This window comes from Myotis lucifugus, unplaced genomic scaffold (assembly GCF_000147115.1).
Source record: "Myotis lucifugus unplaced genomic scaffold, Myoluc2.0 scaffold_36, whole genome shotgun sequence".
Classification (NCBI taxonomy): Eukaryota; Metazoa; Chordata; class Mammalia; order Chiroptera; family Vespertilionidae; genus Myotis; species Myotis lucifugus.
In genome coordinates, this window is record NW_005871084.1 from 1,591,463 (window position 1) to 1,609,652 (window position 18,190).

Sequence of the window (18,190 nt, forward strand, 5' to 3'; positions counted from 1 at the left end):
GCTGTGTCTAGCTTGTCCTCATTTATTTGTATAAGGTCCAATCCTTGGGAAGTAGCACTCGAAATTAGATGTCTTCACCTCCTAAAAATCCTCTAAGGAAATCATTCTACTAAGAGAATCACGATTTTTTGAGGTTAAGGCATGACAGGTCCTCGGATAAGTTGTTGGTCTTGTTTTGAAAGTTATTCTTCCTCTGTTCTTTGGTTGATGGAAACCAGTCTTATCCTTTGGAGTTATTCTTGGCATGAGTAACATGTAGATCGTGATTGTATTGGTTCTTCTTCTATTTTTCTCCCACAAAGTGTAAATGTGTACTATGAGACTGGTTAACAAAATTGTCTCATACTCTAGTCTGAAATAACACACTTATATTAATCAGAATTTACTTCTGATTATAATAGTTTGAATAGCAGTCATTTTTACTTCTAAATTTCATTTGGTCATATCTAGTTATTATAATCCTATATCCATATATTCCCCATTCATCTAAAATTTATATTATTTTTGTGACCCACCTAAGTTTTTCTTTTGCTTTGAAGTGTAAATGTGTACTATGAGACTGGTTAACAAAATTGTCTCATACTCTAGTCTGAAATAACACACTTATATTAATCAGAATTTACTTCTGATTATAATAGTTTGAATAGCAGTCATTTTTACTTCTAAATTTCATTTGGTCATATCTAGTTATTATAATCCTATATCCATATATTCCCCATTCATCTAAAATTTATATTATTTTTGTGACCCACCTAAGTTTTTCTTTTGCTTTGATTTGTGAAGCTGATTTTTTAAAAATATATTTTTTTATTGATTTCAGAGAGGAAGGGAGAGGGAGAGAGAGATAGAAACATCAATGATGAGAGAGAATCATTGATTGGCTGCCTCCTGCACACCTCACACTGGAGATCGAGCCCGCAACCCGGGCATGTGCCCTGACCGGGAATTGAACCATGACCTTCAGGTTCATAAGTCGATGCTCACCTACCGAGCCACGCTGGCTGGGCAATGTCAGGCTGATTTTACTCAGGTGTTTTATTACTTCATTCAACAGTCCTGTTTTCGATGTTGCAGGAAGATAAAAAAGAATCATTATGCCCTAACCCAGTGGTCAGCAAATTCACTAGTCAACAGAGCCAAATATCAACAGTACTTCTTCAAAATAGACTCGCCCAGGCCGAAAACCGACTTCTGCGAATGGGCCACGAAGTTTCAATCGCACTCTCCGTGCACCCGCACGTGGTATTTTGTGGAAGAGCCACATTCAAGGGGCCAAAAAGCCGCGTGTGGCTCTCGAGCCCAGTTTGCTGACCACGGCCTTAACCAGTTTGGCTCAGTGGATAGAGCGTTGGCCTGTGGACTGAAGGGTCCCAGGTTCTATTCTGGTCAAGGGTGTGTACCTTGGTTGCGGGCACATCCCCAGTGGGGGGTGTGCAGGAGGCAGCTGATCAATGTTTCTCTCTCATCAATGTTTCTGGCTCTCTATCCCTCTCCCTTCCTCTCTGTAAAAAATCAATAAAATATATTTAAAAAAAAAGAATCATTATGAATTCTCCAAAGTAGTTCAAAGGGGAGGATAAGATGTTAGGAAAATAATAATATTTAGTAGATATTTTGAAAATATTAACAACTTGATGTGTGTATGTGTATACATAGGTATGTAATATATATATTATATTACATGTAATATGCCATATATTATATGTCTGGAAGTATTACTGAAGAAATTGAGCCTCATAATAAGCTTGATGAATGCACGTGAATCTTTTTCCTTATAGTTCTATCAGTTCTCTGTTGGAAATCAGAGAGAAGGAAGGCTTTTATGCCATGGCCATTATCCTGAAATCCTTGTTGTGGATGCCACCAGCCTTGAGGTGTTATACTCCTTAGTATCAAAGATATCTCCTGACTGGATTAGCTCCATGAGTATCATTCCATCCCACCGAACACAAGGTCAGTGTATGGTGCCCTGTAAGGACTTCAGCTCCGTGACGTAATGGCTTATTTACTGTAGAGTTCATTATGTATCATATATTAATGTATTTGGTTATATTCTTCTATTTAAGAAATAGCTAATAATTTATGGTCTGTCTCTACTTTCAGAAAGGAATCTTTGATTGGATTAAGGCTTAAAGTGTTAGATTATCTCCATTCCATGGAATAGATCACTAGCTTTTGGCAATCTTAATGTGTGGGGGTGATTTTCTGAAAGGGAGGACGAATAGCAGAACCCCTTGCAGGAATGGTGGGAGGAACCATAGTTTCACCTGTGTGTTTCTTGGGCCTGGTTTTGTCACTTTCTTACGAGGCATAGAAAGTGTTTTTATTTTATGTGAAGATAATGAAAAGGAAGGGAATTATGCATAGTTAAATTCAATGAAAGTTCCTGGTATGTTTGCTCCCTTACCCAAAGCTTATGAATTTAGGTTTTATATAATGTGTTTCTTTTGATCATGATCATTGGAGGGTGTAATGTGCAATAAAATGTCTAGAAAAAGAATGTCAAACTCACAGGCGGCGAGCCACCCACTGGCCACGAGTTTGATATGCTTGGTCTAGAAGGTAGGCAAGGTAGGTGGGAAAGTGGGTAAACAAGTGCCTTGAAGATAAAGTGAGTCTGCTAATTCATGATAAATAAAAATTATGAATTTTGAAGATAAAAGTTCTTTGTTAACATAGTGATCAAGAACATTTGAAATTATTAAAATCTTGATTACAAATCTCTCTATATAAAAGCCTAAGCAACTGAATGACCAAATGACTGTCGACTGGTTGCTATGACACGCATTGACCACCAGGGAGAAGACGCTCAATGCAGGATTTGCCCCTTGGTGGTCAGTGCACTCCCACAGCCAACCTCCTATGGCCAGCCAACCTCCCGCAGCCCCTCCCCCCTGCCAATCCCGATTGGCCCCGATCACTGGCCAGGCCGAGGGACCCCACCCATGCATGAATTCATGCACCAGGCCTCTAGTAAAAAATTATTTCAAGTAGCTAGAAAAAATTCTTCCTTGAATTCCAAATTTTTGGTCATCTCTATTATGCTTCAAAATCTGATTTCTGTTATTTTATGAAATATAGAATTATGTTTTTATGCCAATTGTAAAACATATTGTTACTTAATTAAAGCAAACCCTGTTCCATATTACTATTGTGACCGTGTTACTGTTTAGAAACAGTGTATTTTGTTAATCCTCACCCGAGGATATTTTTCCATTGATTTTAGAGAGAGTGGAAGGGAGGGAGAGAGGGAGAAAAGCATCGATGTGAGAGAGAGATAGTGTATTGTATTGTAACCTTGACTTTTTGTTCCTTCTTGGCTTAGAGGACACGGTGGTAGCACTCTCGGTGACGGGCATCTTGAAGGTGTGGATTGTTACCTCTGAAATAAGTGGCATGCAGGTGAGACAAATGAGACTGGATTAATTTCTCTGTTTTTCTTCTCATAGAGTCTTAAATTTTAGTAATGATATGTGCCTTCTTTTCTTAAAGGGGCAGGGAAAGCTAATCTTTTTTAATAGTCTTATTGACATGGTATAGAAGATCCCCTACAATGCGGTCTCTGCAAGTGAATTAAGTTTTTCACTTTTCATGGTACACATTTGCCATATCAAGAATAGAATTAGAGAAACATATTGCACAGGATAGGATGTAGAGAAATGTGTAGAAGCGGTAGGACTTTCCTCAATTGCTTCTATTTAAGTTAAAAGTTAAAAGGTAGTTTGCTCTAGGGAAAAAAAATAAAGCAAACCATTACAAAAATATATAAAGTCCCCCCCAATTTTAGTCCCCTCTCTGTTCTTTGGGCTTGATTTCCTTGTTATATTTCTTATCAGAAAGGAGATTAATTTTCTGACAATAATTGATAATAGTCTCTTCAGCTAGGGAATTTTTAGACATTGAATCTGTGGGAAACTGGAGGAATTGATCAGTTTTTTTTGTTTGTTTGTTTTTTTACTTAAAAAGCACATATAGCTACAAAAATTAGGGTTTACTCAAAACTTTTATCATCTGTTATTGTGATAGTATTCTGATTCTCATCAGTATTTTAATCTTGGGTACCTTTGTAGCAGAGATGTCACGCCCAGATGTTTTTGTAATGCATTTGTGTTGCTTTTTACTGCTGTGGTTCTCACACGAGGGGTTAAAATCATGACCGTCACGTGATGTCTTTAGTTCATTTGTTTTCTTTATCATTGTTTGATAATTTTAATTGACAACCAAGCCATTCCTAAAATTTTGCAAATCTTTCTGTTTTCAGGATACTGAGCCAGTATTTGAGGAGGAATCCAAACCAATTTATTGTCAGAATTGCCAGAGCATCTCCTTTTGTGCATTCACACAGAGGTCACTTTTGGTTGTGTGCTCCAAATACTGGCGGGTAAGATCATTGCATAAGTAAGAAGTTGCATTTTTACCCTGTTGGTTTATCAGACTCCCAAAGAGAAATGTCAGGAAAAGTTTGGTGCAAGAATAGGTTAACCATTTGGTATTCATGTGAGATTTTGATATTATATTTTGAGGTGTTGGGATAGTTGTCTTTTTTGTATGTTTGTTTATAGAATGATTCAGTTAATGGTTATTATTCTATTGATTTTAATTTCTACTTTTGCTGCTGTTTTAGTCATTATCTTTGTCAGTATAACATAGGCAGTGGCAGCGAGCTTTCTGCGTTTGACATATCTGCAGGTTGTTATTATTCCCAGTTGCCATTCTGTCCTAACTTCTTGGAGTCAGGAAGGTCTTTCTTCATCACTTCAGAGCTGCTGAAGGAGTATATTGCTTCCACATTGCTAAACTTGAACATTTCCCCTTTTTTAAAAATGTATTTTTATTGATTTCAGAGAGGAAGGGAGAGGGAGAGAGAGATAGAAACATCAGTGATGAGACAGAATCATTGATCAGGTGCCTCCTGCACGTGCCCTAATGGAGATGGAGCCTGTAACCCAGGCATGTGTCGTGACTGGGAATCAGACTGTGACCTCCTGGTTCATAGGTCGATGTTCAACTACTGAACCACACTGGCCGGGCTGACTTTAGTATTTTCATAATACAAAAGGTGTCAGCATGCTTTGATTGCTTGTACCAAAGATTTCCCTATATTACTTCTTATAATCCTCACAACTCAGAGGGGAGATGTATTAGTTATCTAATCCTGCATAACAAAAATCACTCCAAACTAAACCACAGACACGTATCATCACCCATCTAAAGCATGTATCACCACGCCACCTGTCGGTCAGGAATCCGGGCACCGCTTAGCTGGCTACCTGCTCAGGGTTTCTCACCCGCTACAATCAAGTGTTAGCAAGGACTACTGTCTCATCATAAGGCTCACATTGAGTGGGTTTGCTTCAAAGATTACTCACATGGCGGTGGGCAGGCCTCAGATCCTCCTGACAATTGGCTGGACACTTTTCTTCCGTGTCATGTGGGCCTCTCCAAGGAGAGGTCACAGCATGGGTGCTGTCTCCCTTCCGAGTGAGCACACAAGAGAATGCGTAGCCAAGACCCATCTAACCTTGGAACTGAGATCCCATCCCATCTGCCGCATTCAACTGTCTAGAAGCAGTCACAAAATCGAGCCCACACTCGGGAGAGGTTTACACAAGGATCTCAATGCCAGGAGTCGGGGATCAGGGCAGCAGTCCCAGAGGCTGCCTACCGCAGTAGGAATTGTTACTTTCCACGTTTTGTAGATAAGGCATCTGAGGCATAGGGGGTGATAAATAGCTTGACTAAGGCTCTAAAGTGGCAGTGGAATTGTTGGATTACAGCTCAGGTAGTCTGCCTCCAACAGCTCTATTACCACCAGGCAATTTACAGCACAGACTAGATTGCAAATTTCTTCTTCCTTGTAGGTATTTGATGCTGGAGACTACTCCCTGTTGTGTTCAGGCCCCAGTGAAAATGGACAGGCATGGACTGGAGGTGACTTTGTATCAGCAGATAAAGTAATCGTTTGGACTGAAAATGGGCAAAGTTATATTTACAAACTACCTGCCAGGTATTCAATAAATGATAACAGAGGACTTTAATCAAAAGCAAAAGATTCTGAATTTGGGGTATAACCTGGATGTATGAAAATGCATATAGTATAGATATTTAATATGGGGGGAAAATTTTAAATGGGTTAAAGAAGTCACCTAGAACTTCTTAAGTTAAATAAGTAATTCCAGTTTAACTTCTAAGTACAATATAGGGGTATTTTATTTGAAATAGGATATTTTAATGATGTTCATTATTTAATGCTAAGTTAATTTAACTATAATTTAAAAACTCATTTTTCATTCATGTCAAAACCATCATATGACCTGACAAAATGCTTAATGTCAGTATTTTAATTGAATGATGTATTTTTCTCATCTTCAGTTGCCTTCCAGCTAGTGATTCATTCCGCAGCGATGTGGGGAAAGCAGTTGAAAATTTAATCCCTCCTGTACAACATAGCCTCTTGGATCGAACAGATAAAGAGGTAAAAAATTTCAGATATCATTTATAATTGATAGTTATGTTGAAAACTTTTCATAACTATATATTTTGGTGTATTTTGGTAGCAAATCATTTGAAAGGTTCAATATAATTCAAGGCACTATGTTAGACACTGTGAAATACTTTACATGGTCAATTGTAAGCACGATTTTAATATTTGCATATCTTATACATAGTGGACTATAATATAGCATTCACCGTTCTCTGAGAATACAAATGACTTAATGCTGATTACATACTGGAAATGACTTTTTGATAAAGTTCATGTTGATGGTGCAAACTTATTTTATGCTATTATGCAGCTATCAACACAGTGACAGATGGAATGCCCTTTTAGAAGGGCAAGATCATCATGTAATAATGCTCATTAATAACAGTTCATTATTTGAACAAGGCATTGCAGTATCTCCCAAAAACCATGGAGTGATTTAAATCATTAGGCTTTAGAAATGAATAATAAAAGAAAATTTTCTCTATAAAAAAAGTTCATTATGATTTCTTAAAATTTACAACAGTACTAAGTAATAGGTTTCCAATTCTTACTGGGTTTTCACTAGTAAGGAAGAAGCTTTGCTTTTGGAAATAAAGTTTCCTTTATTTCTAGGTTCCCACAGTTTTTTTCATTCTGAGAATTTTGTTCCATCTTTATGTGGAGAGATGATGAGGGAAAGGGAATCATTATTTACCATGACTATTTTGAATATGTAGAATTTATGTGTGTATGTATATCTAAGATCTTCTATAACCTATCCTTTTCTCTTAACTTACACTTCTACTTACTGCTCTTTAACGTAGAGACCATCACTTCCAGTAAAATGAAGGGATAATGATTTAAAAAAATGTACACAAAACAAAACAAAATAAACACATTCCATTTTTAAAAAAATATCAACTCCCCAGTACATTTTAAATCAAAATGTATTATTATTTGGTGTTAGATACCCATGTGGTGAAATATAGAATATTGGTTATTACAGCTGCTGTAGCAACTTCTCCTTGTTCAGCATTTTATCGATGAAAACTTTTAGTAATTTTCAGAATTGATTATGCTTAATATATATATTTCTGTAGGCTAGTGCTTTCTAGGAAAATAGTTAATACCAAATACAGTAATTAGATTATTTGACTATAATTGCCAAGACTGAAGTCTGTTTATTACTGTTTTTTATGATAATGTTCTATGTTTTAACATTCAAGTATCTGTGAATGAATACTCCAAACTTTAATTTTAGGATTCTACCGCGGTTTAAATTTTTCAAATAAGTGATCTCACTGAAGACACAGGATCTTAAGCAGAAAAATAATTTGTTTTAAAATGAAAGTATATACAAGACCCTAATAAATATATTTTGTTCCTAGTAGTTTATAGCTAACATATCAGGCTGTGTTCGAATTGATTATGTAAATGTGATCAAATGAAATGTTATATTGTTGGCTGAAGAATATACTCATTTTTTAAAATATGGAGTCCTCCAGTTGCACAGCTTGGTAGTTTAATTTTGCTGCTCTTACTAGTGACTAATCAGGAATGGGCAAAAGGTTAGGATTAGCCAGTTCTCCCTTTTGACCTTTGAGTGGAGACTTTTCATTCTGGTAAAGAATATCATGTTTTATATTAACTATGTAATAACAGACAGTTAAGTAAGTTGTATTGTTGTGGTGACTAATCAGTTTTTGTAAAACAGAAAAATATAAAAATACAATTCTATAGAGAGGCTATATAATTTTTATTTCTTTGTGTTATGATGGATTTGAATGTTAATTGACATGTACATCAATGCTACAAAATTACATTAAAATATTGTTGGGTGTGATGAACACTTTTTCTTACTCTGGTACTGAGGCAAAGTACTTAACATCCTTATCTGAAAAAAATGTTAATGTGTGAAATATTTTGATTAAAAAGCTAAAGATATTTGAACAATTTTTTTCCAGTTGCTCATTTGTCCTCCTGTTACTCGGTTCTTCTATGGAGCCAGGGAATACTTCCATAAACTATTAATTCAGGGGGACTCTTCTGGAAGATTGAATATTTGGAAAATCCCAGACACACCTGAGAAGCAGGAAGGTGAAGAAGCGAATAGTAAATCAGGTACAGCAATTTCTTAATTTCACAGCCTAAATACTAACCACTGAACAACAAATTCATTATGTCATATTTCATTTTCTTCTTAGAATCATGTTTGATTACAGTTATTCTTTGGTATATTACGAAATCAACTATAAGCATGCTTATTTTAATATTTAAAAATTTTTTTCTAACATGCTCAATGTTTTTCTTTTATACAAAACCAAACTTCCACAGGGCTCGAAATCACAACTTCTGTTAGTTTGCAAGAAGCATTTGATAAGCTCAATCCTTATCCAGCTGGGATTATAGATCAGCTGAGTGTGATCCCCAATAGTGATGAACCTCTTAAAGTAACCGCAAGTGTGTACATACCAGTACATGGACGACTTGTTTGTGGCCGCGAAGATGGGAGCATCATTATTGTACCTGCCACGCAGACAGCCATAGTACAGCTGCTGCAAGGGGAACACATGCTCCGAAGAGGTATACTGACGACCTTCCAATGTCTAAAGCGTCCAGAGAGCTCTGTACCGTGATAGCGACAATGTCGGCAGGCTTTGTTTTTAACATGTACAATGAATCAGTGTAGTTGTTAGTGTGCTATGTGGCTGATAGAGTTTAATGTGCAGATAATAAAATACTCAGTGCCTATTCTTGGGATTAATACCACCTAATGACTGTGAATAAAGAAGTATCCAATTTTATCTCTTTGAGGTATATTAAGAGTTCCATTTATTAATAGTTAACCTCTATGGTTTACTAAATAATGAACTTTATTGTTATTAATACTGATAATCTTTTAGAACAGTACTGTCCAGTGGAAATATATATATGTAACAATGTATGTAATTTTCTAATATCCACATTAAAAATGTGAAAATGAAGCAGGTAAAGTTAATTTTAATTATATATTTTATTTAATTCAATAGAGCAAAACTATTTTTACTTCAGTGAGATACTTAACATTATTATTTGTTGTCCTAAGTCTTTGAAATCTCATGTGTATTTTACATTGACAGCACACGTGAGTCTGGACTAGCCACATTTCACGTCCTCAATGGTCTCCTGTGGCTAGTAACTACTGTATTGGACAGAGCAGTTTTAGGAGATAAAACCAGAAGCCTTTTCTTTGATAAAATTTATAGCTGTTTTGACAATTCATGTTTACTTTTATTTGTTGGAACTTTGTAAGACTTTTATTTTCCCATTTTAAATCCAAACCCTCATTCACAGGTTGGCCACCTCACAGAACACTCCGTGGTCATCGGAACAAAGTCACATGTTTGCTATATCCTCATCAGGTCTCAACTCGTTATGATCAAAGATATCTGGTATCTGGAGGTGTGGATTTTTCGGTGATAATTTGGGACATATTTTCTGGAGAAATGAAACATATCTTCTGTGTGCATGGTGGCGAGATTACTCAACTCCTGGTCCCACCTGAAAACTGTAGTGTAAGTTGGTCAAAAATGATTGCTTTACTGTGGTAGAGCTGAGTCATGTGGCTATCAGGCTTACTATGAGTGGAGCCTAGAGTCATTTAAAGACCATGTGACAAGAGAATTAAAACCCTTTTCATTTTAAAACTAAATGATGGTAACATGGAAGGTTTCGGCAAAGTTATGATTATTTACTATTGGGTACATAGAAATAGAAGATGCACATAGTTTTCAGAAAGTAAAACAATAACCCTAGTGACCCGATGGTGTCGTTCTTCACTGTAGAGTTGTATTGATACCTTTACGCGGAGCTCTCCACAGTTCCTCAGTCAGTTTGCGCCACAGGTGGCTGCATGTAGAAGTATGGCCTGTGACACGGAACATTTGTGTGTGATGCAGTATGATACTATTATTTACATTTTAAAAACAGACAAATCCATTCTGTTTATTTCTGGATACATGTTCAGGTAGTGAGAGCATTAAAATTGAACTGGAAAGATAAGGACCGAAATCAGATTCCACTTTGCTTTTGGGAGTGAGAAGAATGAGTTTCCAGAACAAAAAAAATGCAACTTCTTTAAGTGCCATTTTTTATTTACTTAAAAAAAATTATTATTGATTTCAGAGAAGAAAGGAGAGGGAGAGAGAGATAGAAACATCAATGGTGAGAGCCAGTCATTGATCGGCTGTCTCCTGCACACCCCCCAGTGGGGATCGAGCCCGCAACCCCGGCATGTGCCCTGACCAGCAGTCGAATTGTGACCACCAGGTATATAGGCTGATGATCAACCACTGAGTCATGCGGCCGGGCTCTTTTATTTACTTTTAATAACTATTTAATATTTATTTTCTTCTCTCATTGGCATGGATGACCGAACTATCAGAGCTTTTTGCTGCTGCTAGAACTTTATTCAGAACAATTTTTGGAAAATGTTTCAAAATGAGTTACTTAGTACAGATAACATATATGTTTCTCTTGTGTAAGCATATAGGTTAAGTTCCTTAATAGATTAGTTTGAAAAAGTGATTATTTTTCATTTACATCTTGTTAAACTTTTAAGGTCACATAATTTCCCAAAGTCTCCAGAAGAGGGCAGCATAGGCTTGTGAAACAGGAGTGCCAGGTATCCAACCCGAATATTGGAGTTTGTGCCTTCATTTGAAGTATTAGATCCTTAGCTCTTACAGACAGAGATATAATATGAATGGTATATGTGACTATATGTGTGCAATGCGGCTGACGTTCACAGCTGGTAAGAGCAATTAACAAATGAGGTTTTTCTTATAATGTACTGTATTTTACAGTCTGAAAATGTACCTAAAGCTTTTGCCTGAATTAGCTCTTATCTTACTTTTGAATTTGGACTTTTGTTATTATTTTAACTTGAATATTACATTTAAAAAGCAATGTCTATCATTATACCATAGTCTCTAAAGCCAAGCAGGGTACACTTTGGAATGTAAATTAAGCAAATGCAAGAAATAGACCTATCATTAATTTTCTGCAATATAGCACAGTAGACACAATGTTCTGTAACATTCTCATTTCCCCGTAACACTTGCTTCTCTTAGATTTTGACATCAGATATTTTGATGCAGTCAGTACTTTTTGAAATTAATTTTTATTTGTTTTAAATTAAATAATACATTGTTTAATATATGTAAGATACTGATATTTTCTATGTCACTAAGTATATTCTAATATCATTTTAAATGTTATTCTGTAGTTTATTGAAATTTATCAGAAAATTTAGAATGTTGCTTTATTAAACATTTTTTCTCTTATCAAGAGTGGGGGTGAAAATTAGTATAGTAAGTATGTTTGTACATCTGAAATGATTTTTTAGGATAAATTCTTAAATGTGGAATTGCTGTATAAAAAGGCATATTAATTTTTAAAAGCTTTTGAATAGGTATTGCCAAATTGTCCTTCAGTTGAACTTAGGAATAGGTTTATATAACCATCATTTTACCCCCTTCATTTTGCATTATCCTGCCTATAATTGTTTAAGTCTTGTTAATTTTCTAGGCTTGTAAGTAGGTGTATTAGCATATGTGCAAGTGTATAGTACTCGTTTTCATTTTGAAAGCACAGATGTGTTTATATACCAATACTATATGGATTGTCCATTCATACTGGTTTATATTTTATTCTTTATAATTTTATGTTTTCTAGATTTTTACCACTATCATATTACTATTGTATTGAAGATAAAAAAATATAAAAATGTTCTTGCTGTGGATACCATCTATGTATTCAAATATCGTAATAAGCCCTGTCTCTTATGTAGGAAGCTGAAAATATCAGTGATGCAATGAGAGTGTCAGTGAGGGGTCCTTTCAACAGTAATGAGAAGGACCGCATCCTTATTATGGCTGTGCTGATATCGTGCCAAACATTTTAGAAATTTAGAAATTCCTCTATTTTGGAAAGGTTTCTTTGATCTTAAGTAACACCCTTAATAGTGGAGAAGATTGCATTGGCATACATTTATTCTTGGTAATAGTCAGAAATGATTAAATGCTGAACTTTGTGAATGAAGTGGTTATTTTGATTTTTTATTTGGGGCTGAAAAGATAGTAGGACACAGGGCAAAGACTACTTTTTGTTGAGTAACTTCATCATAAAATGGTTTCAAAATGAGTTAAAATTTCTCTTAAAATGGCAGAAATTATTAGAAAAAAAATGAATGACCTTTAAGGTGGCTATGATTAGGTATAACATAAATTTGATAGTCGTTTATTTAGCAAATATCTGAGTGCCTGTCATATTCCATGTACTTTCAAGGACCAGATAGATTATAGTGGACTGGAAGCCCAGTGCACAAAATTCGTGCACTGGGAGGGCAGAGGGGGAAGGGAAGGGGGGGTCCCTCAGCCTGGCCTGCACCCTCTCGCAGTCCAGGACCCCTCGGGGGATGTCCATTTGCAGGGGATCGGGCCTAAGCCGGCAGTCAGACATCCCTCTCTCAGTCTGGGGCTCTTGCATTCTGGGACCCCTTGCTCCTTACCGCCACCACCGCTGCGCTCGCCAGCCATGAGCCCTGCTTCTGGTTGAGCGGTGCTCCCCCAGTGGGAGCACACTGACCACCAGGAGGCAGCTCCTGTGTTGAGCATCTGCCCCCTGGTGGTCAGTACATGTCATAGCGACCAGTCAATTTGCATATTAGGGTTTTATTATATAGGACTAGGGGCCCAGGGCATGAATTCATGCACCTTGAAAGGAACTGTGGGCCGTGAGGCTGTGGTGGGCACAGGGGCAGGTCTCAACCCATCCTCCATGCCCCCGCCTGGCCCCTTTTGCCACAGCCCCCGTCCCTTGTCTGCCTGCAGCCCCACTCCTGCCACTACCCCTCCCATGTGTTGGCGGCGCCGGCCCTGCTCGCACCCGCTGATGTCATGGAGCCCTCAGGAGCAGGGGTGGTGGAGAAGCCCTCAGGGGTGATTGGAGCCAGCACCGCTGCTCGCACCTGCTGATGGTGCCAAGTGATCGGGACCGGCACTGCAGCGGGTTCGAGCGGCAGTTCTGGTGCCAGCTGCAGGTACAAGCGGGGCTAGCGCCGGCAGTGGGTGCAAGGGGTGGTTCTGGCGCCGGCAGCAGGTGCAAGCAGGGCCGTTGCCAGCAGCGGATGTGAGAAGCAGCTGCTGCCCTGATCTCCCCTCAGGAGCAGGGGAGGTGGAGAAGCCCTGAGGGGCGATTGGGGCCAGCAGCTGCTGCTTGCACCTGCTGATGGCACCGAGTGATCAGGACAGGTGTCGGGCGCTGGCAGTGGGTGCAAGTGCCCGGTGGGACCACAGCGCATGAGAGCAAAGAATTTTCAGTAACCACCAGAGCTTGCCCCGATGACAGCGACTGGTGCTCTGCTTTGGTCTGGTGCGCCTGCTCACCTGCTCCACCATCCCGCCATGGCTGATGCCTGCCATGTTCCATGCTCTGCCTCCTGCTGCCAAAGCCTTCCATGTTCTGTGCGCACCCCTTGTGGTCAGTGCACATCATAGTGACTGGTTGTTCGGTTGTTTGGTTGTTCTGCCATTCGGTCTATTTGCATATTAGGGTTTTATTTATATAGATAAGGCATAGTGCCTGTCTGATAGAATTTCATCTAACAAGGGAGCCAGAATAGAAAACAAGCAATTATTATGCAGCATGATAAATACTTTGAAGTACCTGTTCTGTGACCTCCCTGCGTGCAAGGCCCTCAGGAAGATGCTAGTCAGGGTACTTCATAAACTTTGGGGGTTTGGGAAGATTTCCAAGAAGGATGATATCTACTTGAATTTATTAGTTTTTTAAATGTATTTATTTGAGTGTAATCAGGTGTATTGAGTGTGTTTTGAAAGTATGTGAATGTGTTAGTTTTGTGAGGGGTATGAAATCGTACATACATGAACAACCTGTTTGCAGAGGTACTTAGTGTGTGATAGGGAGTAGTCTGGAGCACGTGAGAAGTTGTTGTGACTAGTACCTGATGGATCTAATATCACAAACACTGATAGGAAGTAACTTACTTGTACATTACTTTGAAAAGAATGACCAAGAAATCAGAGTAATGGTTTTGTATGTGCTGTGGGCTAGTCGTAGGTGAGACCATTAGGGCACATTGTTTCATCCTATGTAGGAAGAGTATTTGAAAGAAAAAAGTGAAGATGATAAAAATATGAAACCCTGCTCAAAAGTAAAATATGCAAGCTAGTCTTCCAAACAAAGATTTGGCAGGAGAGTAAAGTGAAATATGTATTAAAAACAACAGAAATGCCAGTTATTCTATAGTGATTTTTTTGGAGTCATAATCAGTGGTTTTTCTTAGACGTTGGCGAAAACTCTCCAAAGGAGTTGTAGACAACTTTCTGCTTTAAGGAGTGGATCCCACACTAAAGAGCTGCCGGTTGGTCACGTCAGTGAGAACAGGGCCTTTCGAACCAAACAGACCTAACTATTTCTTCATAGTTATCGTTTGTATGTGGTGAATGCATGATGTTTAAAATAGTCCCTAAAAGTCTTAATTTTCATATAGAACATAAATATCCAGTTAGATGGTTTGTCAGTATTTTTGTTGGATCACATGGTCTTATTTTCTAAAATAGCTGTTAAAAAAACATCAGCTCTCTCCTTTTTTAAATAGAAGGATGGGCTATGGATTTCTGAAGAAAAATTTATCTAGTTTTGTGAGAGTGTGGAAATGAAATTAACATTCATAGGCTCTTATTTTCCCTTTAGGTAGAATATTTAAAAGTGATAAATGATGCAATTTAAATACACATTTATGTTCCAGAGAAAGAGTTCTGGGAAGTACAAGATATAATGATTAAGAGAATAGTGGGATTGATTTATGAGTGAAAGAAGCTGGTCATTTATAGCTTGTCTCAGGATGGACATATTTATAAAGGAGAGACAGGAGTTAGTGTTCAAATATTTAAAGAATATTCAGACAAAGAGGACAGTTGTTTGGGGCAGCTAGGAGATTGCTCCTGAAATGACAGGAAGAAAAAGAATAATTTAGTTTAGCAAACAAATTAGCAAAACCCGAAAAAAAAATGTAATTGACATTGGGAACTGTTGGAAAGCAAGTCACCTCCCCAGGGAGCTGGTGGCTGGGATAAACTTGCTGTCTCTGATTTCTGTAACTCATGGCAGATGCTGAGGAACAGGTTACATAAGAGGTTTCTGGGAATGGTTTAAATGAAGTCTAGTAAAATGCTAAGGTCAGGCCGGATGACCTAGGTGGTGTGTTCTGACTCTCTCAGATTCTGTGATAGCTTGTGGCATTCTGCTGCTCAGCGCTAATGTACCGTGGAGATTATATACTGGCAGATTCGATGAGACTTTGTTTGGTTTAGAATCAAAATTCTTTGAACAATAAGAATTAACCTTGGAATAAACTTGTTTTAACCCGGTATCTTCCTCCCTGTCTTTGCCCCAGTGATCTTACTTTTTCCACCAAAAAATAGAGTTTTTACTTGGTTAAATGTTCTATTGCTTATTGTTAGCCTTGCTTTTCATTAGCTTTTGATGTGATTGGTGCATGTTGCTTCCAGGGCGGAGTTAATAGTGTTTGGAACATGGATTTGGGTGATTTTCACCTATAAAATACGAGCCAACTTGATAGGATGCTTAGTCTGTGCTGTACAAGTTCTATTCCATAACAATAAAAATAGTTAAGTGGTATTGATGCGCCAGTTGGTACCAGTGGTTGCTAAGTGGAATATTAGTGAGATAGTTAGTTGGGGTATGGGAATAAATCATTAGTTTTGGGTGTTGTTGTTTTTTTGTGGTGTGTGTGTGTGTGTGTGTGTGTGTGTGTGTGTGTGTGTGTTGTTAATCCTTACCCGAGGATATTTTTCCACTGATTTTTAGGGAGAGTGGGAGAGAAAGGGAAAGACAGAGAGAAACATTGATGTGTGAGAGAAACACATAGATTAGTTGCCTCTTGCACAAGCCCAGACCAGGGCCCATGCTGGAGAGGAACCTCAACCAAGGTACGTGCCCTTGACTGGAATCAAACCTGGGACCCTTTGGTCCACAGGCCGATGCTCTATCCACTGAGCAAACCGGCTATGGCTAGGGCTAGAGCTTTTATTTATGTCATTTTTATTAAAATTAAAGATTTATCTTCTAAACATTTTGTAGATGGAAGGACATTGGTGCCTCTCTTGTTTCATACATCAGGTGGGCACGTACCCCCGCAGGAAGAGTGACAGCATTGCTCTGACTGGGTGTGCTTCCAGTTAAAATGTATTTATTTGCTCAAGGGAATTTCAGATTATATTGCATAGCTCTTAACCTAGCCATCTCAAAATGGGCAGAGAAAATAAAGGTGAAAGATATTTCCAATTAAAATTAAATCTTTTCAGCAGCCACATTATGATGTTTAAGCAATGATAATTTTTTAAAATTTTTATCATTTATTTATTTATTTATTTATTTATAATTCCTATTGTTGAAAGCATTACATATGCCTCTTTTTCCCCACTATTGACCCTCTCCTGTCCACCATCCCCCCTCCACCCCAGGACCTCACTATCCCATTGTCTGTATCCATGGGCCATGCATATATGCATACAAGGTCCTTGGTTGATTACCTCCCACCAGCCCACCCTCCCCTGTCTCCCCTGTCTTCTGCACTCTCTTCCATCAAGCAATGATCATTTGATCAATCTGGCAGGAAGGTATAAAAAATCATAATTATATAAAATTTGTATTTGCATCTACTACAACAATAAAATCTTTCTATCCTATATAATAAAAGGCTAATATGCAAATCAACTGAACAGTGGAACAACCGCTCGCTGTGATGCGCACTGACCACCAGGGGCAGACGCTCAATGCAGGAGCTACCCCCTGGTGGTCAGTGTGTTTCCACAGGGGAGCACCGCTCAGCCAGAAGCCTGGCTGACGGCTGGCAAGTGCAGCAGCGGTGGCGGGAGCGTCTCCCACCTCCGCAGAAGTGCTAAGGATGTCTGACCAAAGCCATCAGTCCGATATCCCCCGAGGGCTCCTGGACTATGAGAGGGCATAGGAGGCCGGGCTGAGGGACCCCCCTCCCTGAGTGCACGAATTTCGTGCACCACGCCTCTAGTGCTAATATAAAGTTAAAGTTGTTAGCAAGACCTTTATGACAATTTTCACTTCATCTTAAATTTGTTTATTTAAACTTTGAGTCATCCTTTTGAAATATATATTTTTGTTCATGGATTACAGCATACATGATATATTGGCACCGTACATATGTAATTTATAAATATATGTATACTGGGAATACATTGCAAACTTTTTTAATGAATGGGTGTGTGATCAAAAAAAGTTCTGAGCATAAATGCTTTTCAATTAATTTAAAGATATAAGGTTCCCATTTTTTAGTAGTTGTGTTATTATTTTAATTACACAATTTAAATGTCTTAAGACACATTCTCATTTTAATGCCCTGATGTTAACTAATGTTTTAGGTGACTTTTCCAGTTGAAATGAAAAAAATATTAAATAGAATGAAATTAATCAAATTATAGAACAAATCACTGTTGGTGAAGAAAATATTCAATAACCAAGATCTCTGGTATTTAATAATAATAATAATTCAGCTCATTTGTGGGGAAGCCAGGTCTAAATCAAAGAGAGATAGGGGCTATAATATATTCTTTAAGAAGTGCTTCTTTAATACTTTTGAGGATAGATAAGAATAAACCAAGTTAA

General features: G+C 37.9%; 1 protein-coding gene across 8 annotated transcripts in view; it reads left to right on the plus strand.

Annotated features, from left to right (window-relative positions):
* Positions 1-18,190, plus strand: part of WDR7 (WD repeat domain 7) — a 285,950-nt gene that overhangs the window by 33,833 nt on the left and 233,927 nt on the right. For all 8 annotated transcript variants that reach the window (XM_023752617.1, XM_014454396.2, XM_023752616.1 and 5 more), the window contains 8 exons: positions 1,779-1,953; positions 3,326-3,402; positions 4,262-4,381; positions 5,862-6,007; positions 6,373-6,475; positions 8,428-8,584; positions 8,798-9,046; positions 9,797-10,017. In XM_023752617.1, the coding sequence (XP_023608385.1) occupies positions 1,779-1,953; positions 3,326-3,402; positions 4,262-4,381; positions 5,862-6,007; positions 6,373-6,475; positions 8,428-8,584; positions 8,798-9,046; positions 9,797-10,017 (1,248 nt within the window). The remainder of the gene's footprint in view (positions 1-1,778; positions 1,954-3,325; positions 3,403-4,261; positions 4,382-5,861; positions 6,008-6,372; positions 6,476-8,427; positions 8,585-8,797; positions 9,047-9,796; positions 10,018-18,190) is intronic.